We start from the raw sequence: 22,682 nt of genomic DNA, 5'->3' as shown, positions 1-22,682 counted from the left end.
AAATGACGAATCATGTGAATATAAATGGTGGCATCTGGTGGTAAAGCGTTAAAATTGCATCTCCATGACAGTAGTTTCATTACATTCTCGTCAACCCTGTTATTCTTGTCATAGTCAAGAAGACATTAAAGTAATAATAAGTAGTGAAAATAATGATGAGGAGAAAACCATTTTATTAAAACTGCTCTCAGTTCCACTACAGTGTGCTCATGATGTTCGCACCTTCGTTTAATTTGACATCATTACCAACTATTGATTCTCCTCACAGATCAGTGCGACTCTGCCTGTCAGTAAGTCCTCCATATTGACAGTGACGACCCCCGGTGTATTCATCACCTCCTGTCCATCACCCACAGCAACAAACACCTGAGAATCATCCGACTGCGACCGGTCGAGTCCGACTAACTGCGCCACCCCTTCAGATAAGGTATCGTCTGTCTGGATGACCTGAATGAAAGAGGAACATGGTATGAAATCCACACACGTATAGCAGACCACCATTCGACCCTGGAGCAGGGCTTTGTTTTTAATTTTAGTTCCTGTAAAGTAAAAGCTTTAAGGCTACAGTATATAATAACACTGAAGGAAACTGTGCTCTACTTTATGGAAACAGTTTGGGGATGAAACTTATTAGGAATTCATTTGGCAAGTGTGTGTTCAGGAATATAAACCTTCAAGGTGTCAGGTCTGATTACAGGGTGTCTTCAAAGTTACCGTTTGTGAGGACGAGTGCTGGACATGTAGCTTCTCCTCCTGAATGATCTGTACATGATTGGCTAGGAAGTGTTGCTGGAGCTCAGGTTCGGAGGCGAAGGACAGAGCGCAGGCGGCGCAGGTAAACGAAGATCCCTGCTGGTTCATGTGTTCACTCGATATGTGCTGCTGTAACTCCTGCTCGCTGCTCAGAACTTGAGGACAGTACGCACACCTCCATTGAGGAGCATCTGTAAATACACAAAACACACTTGCACCTAGGTTTGATCCTCCGGAGTTATAAAAATACTTTAAGATAGGTTATATTTAAGCATTTATGTTGAGACTATAAAGACCAGCAAGGAAATTTTGATTCGTTAAACCAATGGTGGTACCTGGTGGTGCCTGTGGTACCTTTTCATCCACCCCTTCAGCAACATTATGCATTTCTTTAAGAGAAATAATAACTTATGTTAACACTTTTAATTAGTATTTATTATGCATTGCACATCATTAAGCGAAAGGGGGCAGCAGGATCCATTCTCACCTGGATGTTTGGTTAGCTGGTGTCTGCACAGGCTGTTCCTGTTGCAAAAAGTCATGGCGCAGATGTTGCACTGCAGTGGACGTGAGACCAGCCGACTGCCCCCTGCCTTAACCATGTCTGTGTGGATAGTACGATTGTGGTACCACAACCCTGACAGAGTCTGATACACACAGGACAAGATTTATAGATTAATGATTAATGATATGATTAGCATTTTGTTAAACCTCATCAGTGAAGACTACTTTGTTTGCAGCATAAATACTGTGTAGGTTCAAATATTCAGATACCTGGAACAAATATTTAAATCAAAAGAAATCATCATAAAGTGATTGGCTCGGACTCATACAGATCAGATTTGTACAGTGTGTTGGATTTCTATGATCTGACCTGATAGGATTTGTTGCAGTTTTTACATCTGTAGGGTTTGCTGCCATCGTGGGTGCTCATGTGTTTATCGAGCTGAGCGCCAGAGCTGAAGATCTTGCTGCATTCAGGACACTGGTGCAGTTCTTTGGGATGAACCTCCTGGATGTGCTCACGGAGTTTATCCAGAGAGCTAAAGCTCACCCGACACTTCTGACAGTCATGAGGATCTGAAACACCTGTAACACAAGATAAGAGTGCTGAGCTTCAGGTCAGGTTCAGGATGAGGACAGATTAAACACAGGTTAGTTAAATGCTAAGTAATAAAAGAACAGAAATGTATAAAAGTATGTTTATATAAAAGAGCGGATCAGTTCTCGACTTCAGAACAGCTGAATGTTCTAACACGATCCTGGATGGTTTGTGGTAGGAGGTTGGAGCAACCTGGAGAACACCTTCTAGTCTTTTCACCATATAGAGCAGATGCACTTAAGTCACATTCGTGTTTACAATCAAGCATCTTTTTGTTGTGTGTGAAGTTAGAAGGACTCACTGTGGAAGGCCTGAAGGTGCACAGAGAGACCGTTAGCCTGTTTGAAGCCTTTTCCACACTGTCTGCATACGTACGGTTTATCTCCAGTGTGTGTGCGGACGTGCCGCGTCAGTTCGATGGACTGAGCAAACGTGGCCGAGCAGTACTGACACTCGAACATCTTCCCTGAAACAGAGAGAGGATGTTATCATGTAAAGAGAATCTTAAATCAACTGATTTCACCAAAAAATTACCCAACAACTGACATTATTAACATCTGTACCTGATCATGCTACACAAAACTAACTGTAATATTTAATTATTATCATTCCTTCATCTTCAATTATTTTTTTACCGAGTCACAATCGGTCAGGAGCCAACGCATCCTGGACTGGGACTCGAAGAAAGACATTGGAGAACTCCGAGGAAAACCACAAACTACAGGTCCTCAGAACGCTGGAAGTGTCGCACCGAATTGCAGTAGCTGATTTTGTTTAATGTGTGTCTGTTGTGATAATATTTCTGGTCAGGGTTGTGGTGGGTATGGCTTTTTTAGAATCACTGAGCGCAATGCAGTAACACACTCATATGTCGTGTGTGTATGTAGATGCCTGACAGCACCACTGGGGTTTCGAACCCTGAATCCCAGCGGAAGTGGGCTGGTGCAATTTACTGCTGCGCTACCCGTGCACTGATAACGTGTTTCAATACGCAAAACTGGCTAAATAACTACTGGAAAATAAATGCAATCGACAGTAATAATTATTTTAGCTGTAACTATGATGTGCAGCTCTATTATGTCTAATCTTCAGGCTCGTACAACCATTCCAGACATACCAAGCACAAGTCTAATTTAGTTTTGATTGTACAATGCATATTGGCGGTGTTTGGTGGCAGAACCTTCGGCGTGTTTCTTCTTGGTGTGGTAGGATAGCGAAGCAGCCACGGTGAACCTCATGTCACAGTGTACGCACTGGTACGGTTTCTCCCCCGTGTGCAGGCGCATGTGGTTCTTCAGGGACGAGTTGGCGGCAAACTTGGCACCGCAGTCCTCGCACGCGTACGGCCTCTCCTCCAGATGTTCGGTGCGCTTGTGGTACAGCAGGCCTGCAACACGACATCAAATCATCAAAATCTAACCCGCCACCCGAGCTTAGAAGCGGTGAGGGACCAAGAATAATCAGTGTACGTGCTCACCAGACGGGTGTTTGAACTCCTTGCCACAGATATCGCACTGTACAGGCGGGGGTTTCTTCTTCTTAGCCGGAGGGCCGTCGTGAGCCTGGGCGCCGTGCTGCTGCAGAGCCGACGACGATGGGAACGTGAGGGAGCATTCGGTACAGCGCTGAGCTCTGTCAGGAGAAAGCACACACTTCTGTCTGTGCTTCAGCAAACGACACTTAAAGTCGAAGATCCTTTTGCACCACTGGCACGTGTAGGACACAACCACGCTCTTCCTCCTCCTCCGGGTGCCATCTTTCTTCTCCTCCACCTTCTCATCTTCCTCCTCCTCTTTATCCTCCTTCTTATCGTTCTCCAAACCTGCAGCCATCTGAGCAGGTGGACCATATTTCACTTCTGTTTAAGAGACAAGTAGCGTCTGGTCATTATTTAGTTCTTATTATTGCAAAGAACTAAAATAGCTCAGCTCTAAGTAAGTGTATTTCAAGACAGAGAGGCTGAAAAAGACCTGACAATGTTCCTCAAGCTAGACATGCATTTACATGTCTATAACCTTTAATGCTCACAAATAAAATCATAAGCATACTCATACGCTAAATGCCTAGCATTGTATAACACTAAGGGCCAAATTCCACCTTAGCAAATGAATAAATAGGTGGGCTTGCGTTGTCCTGTGATGGACGAGTGCCCTATACAAAATGTTTCTTGCCCTGTGCCGTTGTTTCCCTAAAGCGTAGTGAAAGGTAGAAAAATTTTTCAGTAGAGGATCCACAGACCTGCAGTGTCACTGGGTTCCTTCATGTCTGCAGTGTTTTGTTCCATCTTTTTCAATAGCAGCAGCACTAACGTTTCCTCAATTTCTCTCTCACTCAGCACACTCACTACCTTCCTCAACACCTCCCTGCAGCTCGTTTCTCCGCCACACTCCAGCAGCACCTGCAAGCCAAGAATCATGCAAAAATCATGCAGATGGTGCTAAGATGATTCTATCCATAGATGTCAAAATCCATCAAGCAGTCACTTTACTGCTAAGAAAATGTCACAAGCTGAGAAAATCTAAGTTCTAAATACAAAAAAAGAAAGAATATAATAACCTCTTTTAAAGCCTCGTCCGTGCATGTATCCGCTGCCTGGGTCAACACTTTATGAATGTTGTCCACACCGGCGATGTATTCTGTAAGTTTTGAGCTTTGGTACTGTTGGGATTCTGAAGACTTGAAAGACTCGTCCAAAGATCCATCTGTGACTGAAACACAGGAATCGTGAATGATTGTAACACATGAAAATAGGAACAATTGAAACCATTTATAAAGACAGAATTTACCTTTATGGTCCAGCAGCATTGACTCCACTTCAGACTTGAGGCTCTTCATCTGGTCCAGCAGTATTAGGAAGGCCTGCACAGAGATCATACGGCTGATGGAAGTCTGTCTCACCCAAAACCTGATCGATATGATTGACATTCATTCCTAAGTCGTTTTATTATTGCTACAAAGAGCATTATATAGAATGTGATTATATTTTAAGGTTTGTGACATTTCAGACACTAAACACCACCACATGGATGACTGAATACTTTTTTTGAACTATGATTTTGTGATAGTAGACCGGCTTATTACAGTGTAATAACTCTACTGATTCTCCACTTTATCTGGGTCTTTCTAAAACCTGTGTTGTCCTCTCAACAGAACATTATTTATTCAAATCAACACATTGCTAATTGGTGCCATTAGTGTATCATTAGTATATTTGTAACATGAAAATTAGTCATTTAGTGCATTTAGTGATCATGTCTTACATTTCTGTGCTGGATGGGCAGTGTGTCCCAGACGGAGAGGGGTTTAATCATCGGCTGAATCTCCTGCAGGGTCTTCATCAGCTCATCTCGTTTTTTATACAGCAGCTCCACACTGTCCTTGTCTGAGCACAAAATGTACACACCACAGGTCTGACAATTAAGAAATACTAATGCAAAAATGTATTTATAATAATCTTTATACCATGATATTTCAATGGTAAAAATGGTTCTGCTTTAAGGTGGTGGCTTTATGTTTTTTTCCATGTTGCAGTATAAAAATTTAATTGACTTAATTACTACAGATCAATAAAGTAATCAATCAATAATAAAAAAAAATATTGTACAAAAAATTCATTAAAACTCATTGAAATCTATCCAATACACACATTTATTTTGTTTTTCTTAAAGATCTTTCTGCTGTTGAAAATGTTTGGTGCACATTTTACGAGCTGAAGTCTCGTATCAAGTAAGAATGGGCAAAAATTCCATCCAAACTATTAAAAATTGAATAAATAGAAAAGATGAGGTAACACAGTGGTAAACATGCCTCTGTCCCAACTGTTTTGGGTGTGCTGCAGTCATCAAATACTAAATTTGTTTATAATTACAAAATACAGTGAGGTTGACCAGTGAAAGTATTTCTTTGTACTTTTGTCATTAGGTAACTAACAAACCAAAGATGGGAAATGGTGGATATAACAACACTGCTTTAAATTGTCCAAAAAACCCAGATCATTCTAAAGTACCTTCCTGTAAAGCCAAATCTTTCTGGATTTGAGCAGAATCAGGTGCCAGCTCTTCTCTCTCACGAGGACTGAAAGCAGGAACATTTGTGCATTCTTTATTTAAAGCTTTAGCATCATCAGATGAAACTGCAGACCCTGAACCGTGGTTCTGCGTCCGTTTCATGACATCATCGAGTACGTTTTTGCAGCCGACGGCCACGTCAAACATCTGCAGGCTGTCAGCGGCAGCAACGACGCGGGTAAAGTCATGCCGGCCCGGTGCCAGTTTACCCATGTAGGCCAGGTCCAGCAGAGATGAGAACTCCAGTGGACTGACCACTGTTGTATCGATGGAGATACTGTCCGAACTGTCCAGCAAAGACTTGAAGAGCAGACTGGAAGCTGCCAGGACGACTTTGTGAGCTGAATGAACCGCATCGCCCACCACAACGGTGCAGTCGCAAAACTGGCCATCTTTTCTTAAAGTGTGAAGCTGCTGCATCAGTTGGCGGCTGTAGTTCGGGAGCTCCATGCTGCACCTGAGCAGGTGGAGAGGAACAAACTCATTACAGAGAACCAAAACTCAGTCATTAATATTCAGTTCGCATTTTATCCTGGTCATGATAAAGAGCACAACTTAATATGGTACCATTTTATAGCCTGGCACCTTACACCTACTCACTACTTCAAGAAGCAATCAGGAGTAGCCAATCTGCCTACTGGCATGGCACTGTAATGTGGAAGCAAGTCCTGAAACGACAAGCGTGAATCTACAAAATACTAAAGATGAATTAATTCTTCTATTTTGCCCCCCTTTTACCCCTCTAACTAGATGATTTAGCTATATTAGCCACACTCATTGCCAACAGGGTTATAGAATCGTGTTTATAGCTCTGCAATCTACATAAACCATGTATTTATTAGGATTTTAACGTCATGTTTTACGCACATTTTTAATTACATTCATGACAGAAACGGTAGTTATTCGTTGCACAAGATTAATCAGTTCACAAGTTTAATATAAAACACAGTCATGGACAATTTAGTATCTCTAGTTCACCTCACTTGCACGTCTTTGGACTGTGGGAGGAAACCGGAGCACTCGGAGGAAATCCACACAGACACGGAGAGAACATGCAAACTAAATCCCTGCAGGCTTGTTCCAACATCTAACTATACACCAACTCCTGATTAATACCCATGGTTTTGGAATGAGATGTTTATCATGCACACATTGAAGTGCTCAAATACTTTCAGCCAGATAGCTTCACTTTGTTGGTTGCTTCACTGTTAATTGCACAGATTAAAAGGAAAAAGGGCGGCACGGTGGCTAAGTGGGTAGCACTGTCGCCCCACAGCAAGAAGGTCCTGGGTTCGATCCCCAGGTGGAACGGTCCGGGTCCTTTCTGTGCGGAGTTTGCATGTTCTCCCCGTGTCCGTGTGGGTTTCTTCCGGGTGCTCCGGTGTCCTCCTACAGTCCAAAGACGTGCAAGTGAGGTGAATTGGAGATACTGGATTGTCCATGACTGTGTTTGATAAGATCTTGTGAACTGATGAATCTTGTGTAATGAGTAACAACCGTTCCTGTCATGAATGTAACCAAAGTGTAAAACATGACGTTAAAATCCTAATAAACAAACAAACATCAAAGGAAAAATATTGACTGTACTAGACAAAATTAGTTGTTTGCACTGGACTGGAGGAAGGTTTGATCTGTATTACAGTGCAGATTGTGTGAACACTGTTGATGCATGAGTGCTAAATTAAACATTTATAGGCAATTCACCTTAATAAACAACCGTTTATCTTAATGTATTCCGTTAGCATGTTGTGCTAACAGACCAAAGCTATACTATAATGAACTACATGCTGTGACCTTATCTTAAAAACAGATATAACCCCGATTATTTCGGTTATTATTGTGCAGTGACAGTGACACCACAGCACACATCAGCCATGCTGCTCTCTTTACCTTCAGTGTGATTCAAATCCTGCAGCTCTTTATTTAAACTTCACCAACAACAGCAGCAACATGGCGACTCCTGCTCCAGAACGCGTTATGCGCATGCGCACCATTTCATGCCCACACCAGTTGCTTACACCAGTGAAGTATCTCTCAGTATATGAATAATAATACTGTACACTCAGTGAGAAAAAACTCTGTTGTTTAATAAACATCCATCTATTCATTCATCCTTTTTTTAGCCAGTCTATCTGTGCACACTGGGAGAACATGGCAAACTCCACACTGATTGACTAGAGATTCAAACCCAAGTCCCAAACACCTCTGATTAAAATATTTGTTCGTTTATTAGGATTTTAACGTCATGTTTTACACTTTGGTTACATTCATGACAGGAACGGTAGTTACTCATGGAGAATCCAGTATCTCCAATTCACCTCACTTGCACGCGGACACGGGGAGAACATGCAAACTCCACATAGAAAGGACTCGAACAGCCCCACCTGGGGATCGAACCCAGGACCTTCTTGCTGTGAGGCGACCGTGCCGCCCCCTGATTAAAATGACTCATCAGATCATGTTTTTCAACCATTGTTATTAGTTTTTAACTCTAATGAATACTCAACTATCGTTAATACGGGCACTCACGTGGCAACGATTGGCTGTCGTTTATACAGGGTGGGAGCCGGACGGAAATCCTCATAATTGATGCGATTACGACCTCTGCTGGCTGATCGATGGCGCCTGCACAGTCGATGGATGATGCGCTCTTCATACACAATGCATCCGCATATGAACTCACCTCGTGCTGGTGAAAATATGCAGTCGGCTACTGCAGTGTTCCCCGACCACCGGGCCACGGACCGGTACCGGTCCATAGGTCATTTATTACTGGGCCGCACAGAAAGAATAAATAATTAGAGATCGCTACATCAGCAATGAAAACACTACTTTTTTTATGGGTGTTATTGTTTCTAATCACCCCTAGGTGGGAGCAGCGTCTCACTGCAGCGAAAATGGCTCATTTGTGAGTAATACCGTTATATCTTATATGAAACCATTCCATTGGGGGGAAAAAAAGGTTGGGGACCTCTGGGCTACTGCACACGTGTCAGAGGGGGCGTGTGTCAGTCTCGGCTCTCCTCAACCAGAGTGGAGATCAACATTAGTAGAGAGGAAGCATAATGCAGTTGGGTAATTGGATACACACACAAAAAAGTCAGGAGAAAATGCATAAACAAACAATCAGTACGAATCAAAATACACCGTGTGTGTAACCTTAGTGGATATATGCATATATAATGTAGAACTCCATAACAATAAAAGAAGTTTATAAAAGAACTGTATCTCACATGTAATGAGTAAATCTGAGCACGTGGAAAAAGAAAAGTAACTTTATTGCCCATATGAAAGATTTACAGAAAGGAATATTTCACACACACATGCGCACATAATATTTCAAGTAGTAGAAGAACAAAATGATCTAATCTATTTCTGCAGGATTCTGGGAAATGCCTTAATATTTTAATAAAGTTCTTTTGGTACGAGTGTTTTCTGTACAGCTACACAGACACATTTTAATATTGAAGTTGCTCATGCATTATGTACATTTGAGCTTCACTGCAGGGTGTGTGTGAGTGTGTACACGTGTTTAACTGCTAAATGAAATAACCTCTGTACGCAAATGTCCAGAGTTTTCAATTTGACGTTAATCCAAAGACAAACCTGGAGACAGTGTGACGTTGGAGCTTGCTATATGAGGTCTCGACCCGTATCTGTTCACAGTCAAGGTGTGCATGTACAGACTGCATTAACATCTTAAAATATTAAAATCCAACACATCTCGGAAAAAAGAACGAAAAAAGACAGACACTAAATGAGCTAGAACATTATGTTACAAGGCATCGAATAACAAACGAAAGAGTTGTCCCTCAAATCAAATTCAAGCTGTTCAGTTCGCCGAACACTGTTAGGGCCGATTCACTTGAGGAGCTTCGGTCAGTGTCCCAATAAACCAGTACCTGCAAAGATAAGCACAATGTTAGTGAGCAAAATGTTCTTAATAACCCAGCAATCTTTGTCTTTACTCAATTCTATTCTTATTATTCTTACAATAAATAAAAAGGTTCACAACATTCTCAGAATTTACAATCAATTACGACATCTGTCATTAGTGACCTCCAGTAAAAGTTTTGAGACCTTCTGGACCCTGATGTAACATGTGGTTCCATTTAAAAGATCAAGGACCTACTATTGCGTTCGTATATTCAGATACAGATAGCAAAAAGTGAATCTTACCTTTAAATCCTTCTTCAGGTAGACAGACTGAAAAAAAAAAAACACACACAAGCTAGATTTAATGCAAAGATAAACAGCATTAATACGCAGTTTAATAATTTTGAATGAATTTGAAGACTAGACCGCTAATTCCAGGGTGGTACTATTCTGTGATACTGTGCATTCATTAAAGTGACCCTAAATTATGAACTGTGGATGTTGCTGCCTAACACAAAGACAATTAATTGCACAAACAAATAATAAATAAAATGTATGAGGAGGCAGCACGTGCAGCAACAATTAGGAACCCAATTCTACTTTCCCCCTAAGGCAGACGATGGCACAGCTGAGATACGAACTAAGGAGAGCTCTAGATCTCAGTGTTGGTGGTGGGCTAGTGCATTAGACCGCTGTGCCACCCTCACATTAATTATTTTTGCCAGATTGCGCCTTGTTTACTTTCTCCTGCTAATGATCTCTCAATGTAGAATGAGTGTGGATAAAGTACGAGCCCTCCACCAAGTTCGGAATAAAAAATAAAGGCAAATTCTTTTGAAATTCTCTCAGGAGAAAGAGGGAGAAATATCAAGGATTTTGTCACTTGTAATGCTTAATATACTAGTCCAATCCAAACTAGTCTACGAAGTCTAGTGTATCTTTATACATATAGATCGTACCTTGGTATGCATCATCCATAGCAGCGTAATCTGCAATAGGTTCATCAGCCTGTGAAACGAAACAGCCGTCGTGTATCAGCAAAATGCATCAGATCTCTGACTACAATATTGGAACAGACGTTTACCTTCAGACATATGATGCTTTCTGGAAACACTCCGAGGCTGCCTAGTGTAGCCGAGTCATCGGTTAACAAGCGGCCGTCTATAGACAGGTTTTGGTCGAACGGTGCGACGGAGAATGCGTGCATGATCTGTGAATAGAGAAGGGATGGGCTAAACAAACACGCTGGTACACACTGGTACACACTGAACCTCAGGCAATAACTGATAATAATAATAATAATAAAATTATATGGGCACCACACCTTATTATTTAGTTTGTGTGTTTGTGTCACACCCATTGCTACCAGGTGACTACAACTATTCTATTTATGGCCACAGTTGGTGGAAGGCGCCAGGTCCATAACGTTCATAATGAATTGTAATACTGATTGGCCAGGCCTTCCTATCCAGCATCAGTGCCTGACTTCACAAATGGGCTAAAATCTTTAGAACAAGTGGTGGAGCCTGTTATAGCTGCAAAGGCAGGGGCTATTAACTCTTGTGACTTTGGAATAGTGATATTCAACAGCTCATGGTTAAGTGTCCAGATAATTTTGCTCATACAGTTTACCTCTGAGGCATTCTGTACCTGGATCTTGAGTTCCTTTAGGGTCTGGTTGGCGGAGACGATGAGGGCTTTCTCTCCACGCAGCTTCCGGTGCCGCTGGCTGCGTCGAATCCCAGATTTCCCCACCGCAGCAGGGGCGGCGACGGCGACGGCAGCGCTCGGCTCGTTCAGCCTCTGCCGCTTCGCTCCATCCTCGGACTGCGCACGAGCAGAGCAGGTTAGAAATAATATTTATTGATATCGGGTTGATATCGCTGTGGATATCGGTCACCTGGTTAAAGTCTGGATCTTTCTCTCCTTCTATTTTGGGCTCTTCTTTCTCTTCTTCTGCCTCAGATCCGCTCATGCTAAATTCAGGTACAGGCTCCTTAAGCATCTACACATGAGTGGAATACAGAGAGGAATAAAAAGCTTAAAATAAGTGTTCTAAAGATGCAGAAGATCCAGTAACAATAATAGAACTTTGGACCTCGCAGAATTAACACTGGCTAAAAAGCTTAAGTCATATCTTTTCAACATCATAAGATATTAAAAATAATGTAGATAAATAATAATGTACATATTATTAAGTCAAATTTGCCATATAAGTGTTCTAAAGTGTTCAGAAGGAGAAATCTAACCTTCTTACTGTCGATGACCTTTCGTACATAAACAGTGGCCTGTGCGTACTCCCGCAGGTCTCTCTGCTGCTGAAATATAAAGCCTTCGCGACATTCTCCACACAGCTCTAAGGAGAAATCATATAAATCACATCAGTACGTGACGGATTCTACAGCAAGCACAACTCCTTAAAAGTTGTGTTTTACCTGGCTGGGTTTGGTACAGCACATTCCCGTTGCCCTGTGTCGTATCTTCAGTCCTGCAGATGGAAATGGGCTGGTCCACCAAGAACAGCCTGCAGATCACCTCCCATTCAGCAGGCCAGAGCAGAGCTATACTGTGCAATCATAAAGAAAAACATACACACAAGCAGGTTGCTAATTAACATGGACTGGTAATTGTGATGTAAGCCAGATATACATATAATTAGGGATGTAACGATACACTCTACCCACGATGCGATGCGACAACCTATGACAAAGTTTCCTTTTATTATTTCTCTCAAAAAAAATACTATATTTGTGATTATCTTTTATGTATCTAAATAACGAGTGCCTTTTTATTTCTGAGGTAGGTACAAACCATGCCAAACTATTTTGAATTGAGCCCAATTTGGCTGAAAAACCCGAATCTGGCAACCAGGCGTACAGCACAAGTGACGTCAACCAGGCGAGGTGTATAGCGCCAGCGCCCTCTGCTGTTTAAAGTGAATATCGATTCATTTTACATGTCAAATCTGTTTCAATCGTGGAATTTTTGAATCGATTATTAATCGTTACATCCCTACATATAATCATCCAGATTCTTCCAGGTGAAGGTCAGAAGTTACTCACTGCTGGCCATCGCCCTGAAGCATGGAGTCATAGGTAAACATGAAGCCGCCGTGAGGGCACAGTAGGATGCTGTTACTGACGCTGGACACAGGATTCGACTTTGCCGGCTTCCTGTGGTGATGTGTAGTATTAAAAGTACAAATGAGATACACGTATAGCGATCAAGATCACTTCAGCTTTCGTTAATCAGTTAAGCATTTTACCGACGCCTACAATAATAATAATAACAACAAAGTTATAATTATAATATAGTTGATTTTACCTGATAAATTTCCTCCACTCTTCAACAAAGAATAAAGGAACGATGTACAGGATATTTGTGTCCTGTGAACACAACCAGAAAGCTTTTAAGAAATGTATAAATAATGCAGAGTGAAAAACTATACCATGCTAATGTTTTTTAGGATGTATAAATCATACCTGTGGCCATTTCTGCAGTGAGGGACGATTCTTCTCATGGAAGAGATTGAGCAAGGAGTTCTTCTGCTCGTTGGCCATCATTCGATTTAGTGCCTCGTTCTCTTTACCCTCGACTTCCAGCCTCTGAGAAGCACAAGCCAAGTTTACCGTTGTGTACACGACGACCTCAGCAGGTTTTTTCTCTTAACGAGCGAGTCGTTTAGTGTGTGAGTACCGTGCACTGCTGACAGGACTCCTGTTTCTCTGTAAACTCGGGTGCTTTAGGAAAATAAAGTCTCAGCTTGCTCCACACCTCGGCTGATACCAGTCGCCTCTCGGTCTCCTGAATACTCAATCCACCTGCAGCAAAACGTAATGTTCAAATCTACACTTCTGCTGCTCAGCACCCCTTTTCTCTTCTTTGCACCAAATTCATATTTCCAATTTTCCTAGGCACACTGGCCTACCGATGAGGTGCTCGTTGTTAGAAAGAAAAAAAAAGACTAACCATGATGGCAGAGAATGTCTTCATTAAAGTTCTTCATCTCCTCATTATCTCTGTTATTCTCCCTCACGTCCTCTATTAAGTAAAGAAGATGAAGACAAGCTCCTTTTTAAGTAGACAGCACACAGTGCAGAGATGATAGCGTATAATAATTCCCAAACTCGTTACCGCTCAGATCTTGACAGTTGTCGTCTCCGTTCATTTTGCAGTCGCTGTTGGTGCTCCTATCTTCCTCCTCCTCTAGCTGCTCTAGAGCCAGCTGCCTCCACTGCTTTATAGAAGCTTTCCCTACCCAGAAGCCTGGTTCACCACTGCAACACACGTTACCAGAAGACCAGACACTTCAGAAATCATGTTTATTATGATTATTATCTGCAATAAAGTCATATACCGATAAAAAACATCATAAAATAGATGTTGCCAGTATATTGCAGGTCTTCCTCTAATAAGCTCCCTTATATTAGGGCATAATGCAAAACTCCATACAGACACACTCTATACTGATGCCAAGCAGCCTCCCTCCCTGTTTGTCATTTCAATGTGACATGATTTAATGTTTTTCTGGGGACTCATGTGGCGCTGCAATTTAGGGATTAAACTTGCGAGTTCAGATCCCAGCAGAGCCACCAACCTGGTCTGTCGTCCACACGAACACAACTGGCTGTGTTAAAGGGACGGAAGGTCGGACAGGGTCACCTCCTGCTGCCACTGTGATATGCGATAACAATCGGGAATTGGAAATGACTAGATAACGTGGGGAAATCCAGGTCCACTCCCCGTACCGCAATGAGATCAGATCTGAGATCTGTATTCTGTACCTTCACTTGAAATGACATTTTAAACCGACAGCGTTAATCAAATGACTAATTTCTCTGTTTTTTTTCTTTTCAAAACATTTAGAAAAATAATGAGCAGAATAATTAGGCTTCCCCTGTAACAGCAGCACAGAAGCAGCTGTACCTTTTCAGTGTGTCCTTAGCGAGGTTGCTTACTTCTCTGTAGTCTTTAGTCAGTTGATTTTTAAGCCTCAGCACATGGCACCGTCTGGCCACGCAGTCTCGGCACAGAAACGACCCTACACAGTCCGGATCAACCACAACGACACCGAGTCACACAGTTAGTCTATATAATTTAATTAAAGTCACTAATAGCATTATATTATTTTATAGAAAAGCAAAAGTAGAAAATCCTCACCGTCTATTCTGGGTCCTCCACCATAGCGGTTGAAGAGGATCTCGGCAGCACTGTGTGAGATACGTTTAGCCTCGCCGAGACTGTCCGGGTGCAGATTTCCGTGTGAGCACAGAAACGGGCTGTTATCGATGGCTTTGATGGCTGTCGAGTCATCCAGCCATTTCTTTAGCCAATCCAGAGGCACAAACTCATAAGGCTCACCTACGAAGCACAGAGACCCAAAAATGTGTCACGTTTTATGTAAACGAGGTGGGAATTTGTGCCTGTCTGGTGCAAATGATATATAAATGAGCAAATTCCTGAAGTGCTTTTAAAGAGCCCTGGTTTTAATGCTGTATGAACGTCTGAGTAACACGTACAGCATGCTGGTCGCTCATATTCGCGCTGGTTTTTAAATAAGGGTTAATGTAGTCTTCATATGTTTTCACATTTTAATTAAATATTGACCAGCGCACCTTCAAATGCTTTAGCCAGTATGAAAATATCTTTATAAATGTACCATCTTTTGGTGGTAACAGCTCATACAGCTCTTTGACTTCGACGTGTTTGGCTTTGCCTTTATCCACGCTCTGCTTCCTCATGTCTGCCATCTCACTGCACCACTCCTCAAACTTCTTATTGTCCTGATCCACCAGCTTTTGGAGAAAGCCTTTCAAACGGCACATACAGGGATATATAATTATAGAAAAGGATTTTTTAAATATTAAATACATACATACATATATCACCACACACACGGCTACATCATACCTGGTACCTCAACGGCTGCCTGTGGTTGGTCCACCTGTTCCTCCTGACGTTTATACACCAACATGTAGGCGTTTCTCGAGCAGTGAAAGCCTTTGCTGTGTTTGGGCCTCCGCGTCTGAGACTTGGCTGTTTCAGCTGACAGAAAGTAAAGAAAAAAGTGTGTGCATGCTCAGTTAAATTCAAAGTCTATTTAACAGATACACTGTCTAGATTTAAATCACATTATCTTGTTTTTTAGCGTTACCTAGATCCTCCTCGATGCCCAGCTGGAGCTTCTTGCCCTCCATCTTCTCAATCTCTTCATCATTGAACTTGTACCAGTCGTTGGTGCAGGCGTCCCGTACGTGAGCAATGTAGTGGCCCGAGTAGGCGCTCACACCCCGGTGGATCAGGACAGCGCTCAGCTCATACAAACACGTCTCGTCTGGAAATGCGACACCAAATACGATGACAGAAATGCGTTCATTTGCATTATTTCAGAGCATGAGGCTGTAGATTTATAATAAGGAAATTAAATATATGCGGCACCATTAGGCGGCATGTTAAAGGCATGGATAGAAACAAATTACCTTTTCCTAAAAATGGGCTCATATCAAGGACCTCGGGAAAACTAATATACGTGTTCAGTTTCTTCTTGTGAGCAGACTGCCTACAAATACAAAATAAACAACCCTGTTATTTAAAACTGCACCCCAGTGTTAAAATGTACTAATATAGTATAACATAGTATCATTCTTACAATTACAAACAATATAGAAACACTTCAAGAATAATTAAAGAAGTATACTGTATAATAGAAGTGCATTATATGCCTAAAAAACAGCACCATGAAAACTACCGGTCTGAGCTGGACTCTTTGTGTTTATCTCTCCTGTCAGTCATGCTGACACATCAAATCCCTAAGATTCCTGCATTCGTACCTATCGAACACAAAACGCATCAGTTGAAGGTTAAGTGTCCGTGGCAGGCTGTGGAGCTTGATCCGACGTGTGGCACATTGTTTATTCTGACAGTTTTCACAGAAGTACCGGTTATCCCCGTCTAATTTCTCCTCCTGGAAAAAAAAACAAACCCAGAAAGACAAACACGGTTTTTAGGTAGAAAAAATATGAATTCTGTCTGTGCTGCGATTTTTAAATGCTACAGCCACTTAACAAGTTATGCTTTATAATATATAGTTATTCGTTTTTGCATGTGTCATGTTCTCTTCAATTGTTTTGGTGGTATATAGATAAATTATTCAATATCGTGGGTTGCAATTGGGAACACAGCCTGTTTTAGTCACTGCCTTTGTGCTATAAAATCTAACCATGTTTAACAGATCCGTGATCAGTCGTCTTTGTCTTTTTGGCCATATAATGTAGCTATAATGGTCACCTTGAGAAATTCGGTGATGCACTCCGTCAGGTTTTTGTGCCCTTGGATGTTGAGTTCCAGCTCGTAGAACCGAGATGGTAAAGCAGACGATCTGCCACAGTGGTTACATCTGTCTCGGGAACATAAAACGTTAATCAGCCAATGCGATGACACAGAACACAACAAGAACACTTTTGCCATTCATACAAAACACGTTAAATTGACAGAAGACTGGGAGACTGTGGGAGACTCTGGGAGACACTGGATTTCAACTACAAACCTTCTAGCATTTCAATCTACAAAAGCCTAAATGAATAGCAGGAAAGTAAATCTACCCTATATACACAAATAAACGTCAATCAGACCGATATAAAAGGCACAGTCAAATTAAACACCCCACTATCTGAGTAAAAGAGCGCTATAAACACTCAGTAAAAATACTAGCTGGCACCAAAACGAATTTAACATATTTAAGCACAAAAACTCAGACATTTGACTTTATAAACCCAGCAATAAAGAGACCTGCATCTTAAATTCTTTCTAAATTAAAAGAACATCTCGGGTTTCTGACATAAACTGGGCGTATTTGTTCTTTACTGCTTGTTGTTTCACCTGTATTCACTATTTTCTACAAAGTACAAAGTAAACTGTATGGCCAAAAATATATGGACACCGCTTCCATTTATAAAGTTTGAGTGTTTTAGCCACGGTCATGTCTAAGAGGATAAAATTAGTATTGAATTGTATGCAATTTATTAAATTAATTATATGCCTCCAACTTTGTGGCAGAATTTTGGAAAGGCTTTCTCATGTTCCAGCATGATTACGCCCCCGTGGACAGTGTTTGACCTCAAGTCTAATACACACTTTTGGGCTGAACTGAAACACTGATGATACTGTGATAAAACAAGGCCTTTTCTCACAAATGCTCTACCGACTGAATGGGCATAGGAAGAAAGATGGACTACATATCAATGCCCATGGTTTTAGGTGGCCATATATTTCAGAATGTAAACATGCATAGTTTTCAGAAGCTTACACAGTGACGTATGAAAACTGTCCACAGAACTGCTGCTGGATCACATTTTGGAGGTTTGGGTCCTTCTGCTTGGACAAGGTGTCTTCCAGAAGTGAAAGGAAAAGTTTGGAGAACTCCTGTGCATCCTAAAACAACAGATAATCGATATTTATATTTAGGATTTTATCCTTATTTAAATACTAATGAGGATTATTATTATTTTACACTGCTTAGGTCTAGACTAAAATTGAAGATAGTCACCAAGTGAGTTTTAGGAGTAACATCTCCCTCACTTATCGCGGGTGTTCCGTTCCAGGACCACCCGCGATAAGTGAAAATCCGCGAAGTAGCGACGCTATATCTATTTTAATATTTATACATTATTTTAGTAGTTATACACTATTTTAAGTTTTTATAAACCCTCCCCACTCACTTACACACTACATAACACTTTCCCATTCCCTTAATAACCTTTCCCACTGTACCTGTTTCTTTTAAAACACTCCTTAAATGTTCATACATACTGTACACTAAAAGTGTTTTAAACTCTTAAACCTAGATACGTAATTTTTAAAATTTGATCAGCGACTGGTAGACAGAGCAGCATTCTCTGGTTGGTTGCTTTCCATCAGTCAACCAATCATGTGTCGTTTACAATCTCACGTCGGCAAGTAGCGTCTCAAGCGGCCGCTGGGTAGGTCCTACTTTGCGTTTTTGGTGTGTACAGTATTCATCCTACGCATGTGAAGAACGAGTACCGCAAAAACCAGCGAAACAGCGAAAATACCGCGATAAATATTTTACACTAATATTTAAGTGAAAACCCGCGAAACAGCGAGTCCGCGAAAAGCGAACCGCGAAGTAGCGAGGGACCACTGTGTATATATATATATATAGGTACTGAGTTAATGTCATTTGTCTCTGTGCCACCTAAACACCATGTGTTGATCATTATCAATCAGAATTGCTAACAGAAAACTAGGAGGCAATTTAGTTAAACTTTTTACACCACAAAATGAATAATCCAAACTGTTGTATGTATATTTTTGACCCAAAGGATTTTCCAAAAAAGCCCCAACTGCCATGACATACATGTACCGTACAAGTGACAATTGACTTTAACGCTACACTGTTGAATGACTATGTAATAACTACGTTATAACTCATTTTTCTGTTTAGTTCTGCTTTTTTAAACCAACCATATTCACACGTTTACCTGCTGTTGCCCCGTATCAAGTCCCAGTGCTTTTACCAAACCCGAGGGATCGATGTATCTCCTGTTGCTGTTCTGCAGCAGTGCAAACAGGTACTGCAGGTGCTCACATATCGTCTTTGGTTCATAATCTGTGGATACACAAGCCATGGTTGGATGAGAGCATGTTTTATGTATTTTGATGGTGCTAAAGTTTCTACAGACATTTCTTGCTATCCACGTCTGCTTTCTTGAAGTAGCCATCTGCACTCAATAAAATAATGTGGAATCCTAAAGCAGGCACATACCTGACACCGCATTGTGCACTTCAGCTCTGGAGTTGTTACACTGGTAGAGCATTCGGCGCAGCTCCAGATTGTGGAACCACACCTGGAGGAAAGTGTTCACATAACAAGTGGCACCGAGGTTTGTTAAACCGACAAACGTGTTCTGCAAAAGAACAGCCGAAAGAGGGGAAAATTAATAACATGTTCATAAATTATTTTTAAATTAATAAAACTAGTGGAATAAAAAATTATAATTATTAAGAAAGTCATACAGGAGACGTTTCCCAATACAGCAACTAGAGCAAACTTAAATGTTTTATTATCAGGCTTCCATTAGATCATCTTTTTGATCCAAAATTAGAACATACCTGGTCTCTTCTCTCAGAGTTTGGATCGTCTATGTTATGGAAGGAATTTTCATTGATTTCCCTCAACCATGTATGTTCACCGATACCAACTAAGCAGTTAGGATTCCCTTTGCAGTTTCTCCTGTGGGAAACAAAAATAAAACATAATATATGTAACACTTTAACCACTAAAAATTCCTACTTATTTCTGACCTTTTCTGCTTGAATCACATGCCCAGTTCCCAATCATTACCTTTTTATTCAGAGAGTATATAGTATAAACAAAAGTCTAATGTTACAGATAAGGAGCCTAGTGGAAAATGATTTGACTATGCAGGATTCACATCAGATAAACTCAAGTGTCTCACAGGTGGCACACAGGTGCCAAAACAATATTGAAACAGACAGAAGAATACTACCCAACATGTAGCATTACATTTACAACACATTTCAACAAGCAATGTAATCGCTTCCCTCCCACAGACACAGCCAACTGTGCCTGCTGCGCACCTAGTCCGGCCAAGTAGCACCTCTGAGAGTAAAGCTTGAGCTCTGTGTGGTGGTGCCCTGTGTTGATAAGTTCAAAAAATTATCAGTTCTAATCATTTAAATGCCCTTCAGAGCAAACAAAAGTGCCATTGTGCCTTAAACAGTCTGACAGCCCCGTGACAGCTAACAAAATCTAACTCATTACCTGCACGTTCCTCTCTTGCAGGTGGGTACAGCGATACGGTACGCTAACTCGATATGTTCCTGTGTGATCTCTTCTGGTGCGACTGTATCGACCCACCGCCAAGCGGCTTTCTCCAGCTGCAGCCGAGGAGCCATTCTACAAAATATTAATAACAAAAACAAACATCATTATATCACCTGCCGAAGAGGAGAAATCCTGTAAATACAGAAATGATGATGATATAAACAGCATTAACGATTATAAATCCATTTCACCAGATGCACCTGAGTAGCAGTCTTTAAAAAATGAATCATTTTAATTCATCCAATAATGATAATAATAATAAAATAACATCAGTAATTTTAAAACTATTCATGTTCTAAAACTAGTCATGTAGAGATATTCTTTTAAAACAGAAATTATAAAATAAATATGCATTTGTTCATCCTGAAAGTAATATTTTGCAGAACCATAAATAGCAGCTCAATAAGATATAAAAACAAAAGTTCTGTTGAATTGAGTTCTGTATTAGCTTAGCCTAGCCAGCCTAGATTGCATGTCGCAGTAGATCTTAATTATTTGTTCAATGGAAAATAATTCCACAAGTAAAAATCATAAATATATCAAGGCAGTAACTTATTAACCGACTTTAATACATTTGCTTACTTTACTTTAGCATTTCTGCTAGCTCGTTTAGCATTAGCATAGCGGCTAAGGCTATTTAATCATTATTATTATTGCGCTACGCAGTTAGCTCGCTAGCTAAAAGCTAACCTAGATACGATAGCAACAAACATTATTTTTTTTAAATGTGCATGCAAAACTTCTTTATATTTACCGGATTTTTAAAATAAATGTAGAGGTTATTAATAATGAAGAATATTTTCACATTTTATTCAGTAATTTGTATTTAGCGCGCTTGTCTCTGTTTTTAAATAAATATTTCTCCTTCCTATGTTTCAAACTGCTTTCAGACGTACGTAGTGACGTAGGGCGCATTGCTGCGTCTGACGTAGGGTTCATCCGAGAGGCTGTTTGATTCCTGAATCTAAGGAGTCGATTCTGATTCTGATTCTTGGTTTTTGATTCAGAAAACTAAAGCCACGCTTAAAATAGACAAGATGCCACTTAATCGCAGGGCCTCTGACATCAGTCTTAAGTAATTAAACAGTGTTTTATCACATTTTAAAGACTAACAAGTCTATTTTATATCACCTATACCAACTGATACCAGGACATGATCATGACCTATACCAACCGAGACCAGGACAAAATCAAGACCTATACTAGCTGAGACCAGGACAAAATCAGGACCTATACTAGCCGAGACCAGGATAAGATCAAGACACATACCAACTGAGTCCAGGACAAGATTAAGACCTGTACTAGCCCAGACCAGGACAAGATTAATACACATACCAACTAAGACCAGGACAAAATTAAGACCTATACTACCCGAGACCAGGACAAGATCACAAGATCAAGACACATACCAGCTGAGACCCAGACAAGATCAATACCTATACCAACTGGGACTGTTGGTGAAACAATTTTATTTTTAACAACTCAACTGTGGTGTCATTATCCATGAAGAAGTTCTGTATTTAAACATGAAGTTGGGCAGTACAGCAAGAAGGTCCTGGGTTCGATCCCCAGATGGGGTGGAGTTTGTATGTTGTGGGTTTCCTCCGGGGCTCCGGTTTCCTCCCACAGTCCAAAGACGTGCCAGTGAGGTGAATGGGAGACTCAAAATTGCCCATGACTGTGTTTGATATTAATCTTGTGAACTGATGAATCTTGTGTAATGAGTAACTACTGTTTCCGTCATGAATGTGACCAAAGAGTGTTTTTACCCTCATGTTGATATAACAACCTCTACTTTTCTTGAAATGTCTTCCCTACACTTTGGAGCGGGCACCTACTTCCATAAAGCCAAATCTTTAGAGAGGTCAGGCAGGTGACGTGTACCGATGTTGGAGAATAAGGTCTGGCTTGCACTGAGGTTTAAAATGCATGACAAAGTTGTTGACTTTAAAAAAGCTGTAAATGTTGCAAAACCTTTTCTTAACTTCACCTGTAAACCTGGGTTATAAGGTGTCAC

At 41.0% G+C, this 22,682-nt stretch overlaps 2 protein-coding genes across 3 annotated transcripts; both read right to left on the bottom strand.

Annotated features, from left to right (window-relative positions):
* Window positions 1-156: 156 nt before the first annotated feature.
* zbtb40 (zinc finger and BTB domain containing 40) lies at window positions 157-7,887 on the bottom strand. Its single transcript, XM_062986127.1, has 15 exons — window positions 7,813-7,887; window positions 5,862-6,379; window positions 5,663-5,687; window positions 5,116-5,344; window positions 4,642-4,714; window positions 4,412-4,563; window positions 4,094-4,253; window positions 3,333-3,713; window positions 3,036-3,242; window positions 2,157-2,321; window positions 1,628-1,842; window positions 1,241-1,400; window positions 1,089-1,142; window positions 715-944; window positions 157-447 (listed from the first exon to the last, which is right to left on the bottom strand). The coding sequence occupies exons 2-15, from the start codon at window positions 6,370-6,372 to the stop codon at window positions 250-252; spliced, it is 2,760 nt and encodes a 919-aa protein (XP_062842197.1). The 5' UTR covers window positions 6,373-6,379; window positions 7,813-7,887; the 3' UTR covers window positions 157-249.
* Window positions 7,888-9,208: 1,321 nt separating this feature from the next.
* Window positions 9,209-21,508, bottom strand: usp48 (ubiquitin specific peptidase 48). 2 transcript variants are annotated; one of them, XM_062986278.1, is made up of 28 exons: window positions 21,420-21,508; window positions 20,603-20,737; window positions 19,930-20,050; window positions 19,583-19,724; window positions 19,299-19,426; window positions 18,104-18,228; window positions 17,086-17,194; window positions 16,629-16,762; window positions 16,278-16,357; window positions 15,953-16,132; window positions 15,709-15,843; window positions 15,458-15,607; window positions 14,959-15,159; window positions 14,725-14,839; window positions 13,933-14,075; window positions 13,768-13,839; window positions 13,495-13,619; window positions 13,281-13,403; window positions 13,123-13,184; window positions 12,861-12,971; window positions 12,234-12,364; window positions 12,048-12,154; window positions 11,699-11,803; window positions 11,449-11,625; window positions 10,883-11,008; window positions 10,758-10,806; window positions 10,102-10,128; window positions 9,209-9,824 (listed from the first exon to the last, which is right to left on the bottom strand). In XM_062986278.1, the coding sequence occupies exons 2-28, from the start codon at window positions 20,734-20,736 to the stop codon at window positions 9,802-9,804; spliced, it is 3,135 nt and encodes a 1,044-aa protein (XP_062842348.1). In that variant the 5' UTR covers window position 20,737; window positions 21,420-21,508; the 3' UTR covers window positions 9,209-9,801. The 2 variants fall into 2 exon arrangements, with proteins under 2 accessions (XP_062842348.1, XP_062842349.1); XM_062986279.1 differs by lacking the exons at window positions 9,209-9,824; window positions 10,102-10,128; window positions 10,758-10,806; ... (2 more) ...; window positions 11,699-11,803; window positions 12,048-12,154 and having other exon boundaries at window positions 12,242-12,359.
* Between the last annotated feature and the right edge of the window lie 1,174 nt (window positions 21,509-22,682).

The sequence above is a fragment of the Trichomycterus rosablanca genome, chromosome 24, assembly GCF_030014385.1.
Source record: "Trichomycterus rosablanca isolate fTriRos1 chromosome 24, fTriRos1.hap1, whole genome shotgun sequence".
Lineage (NCBI taxonomy): Eukaryota > Metazoa > Chordata > Actinopteri > Siluriformes > Trichomycteridae > Trichomycterus > Trichomycterus rosablanca.
The sequence above is the reverse complement of the archived record's forward strand: the minus strand, read 5'-3'. Positions and strand labels throughout refer to the sequence as shown.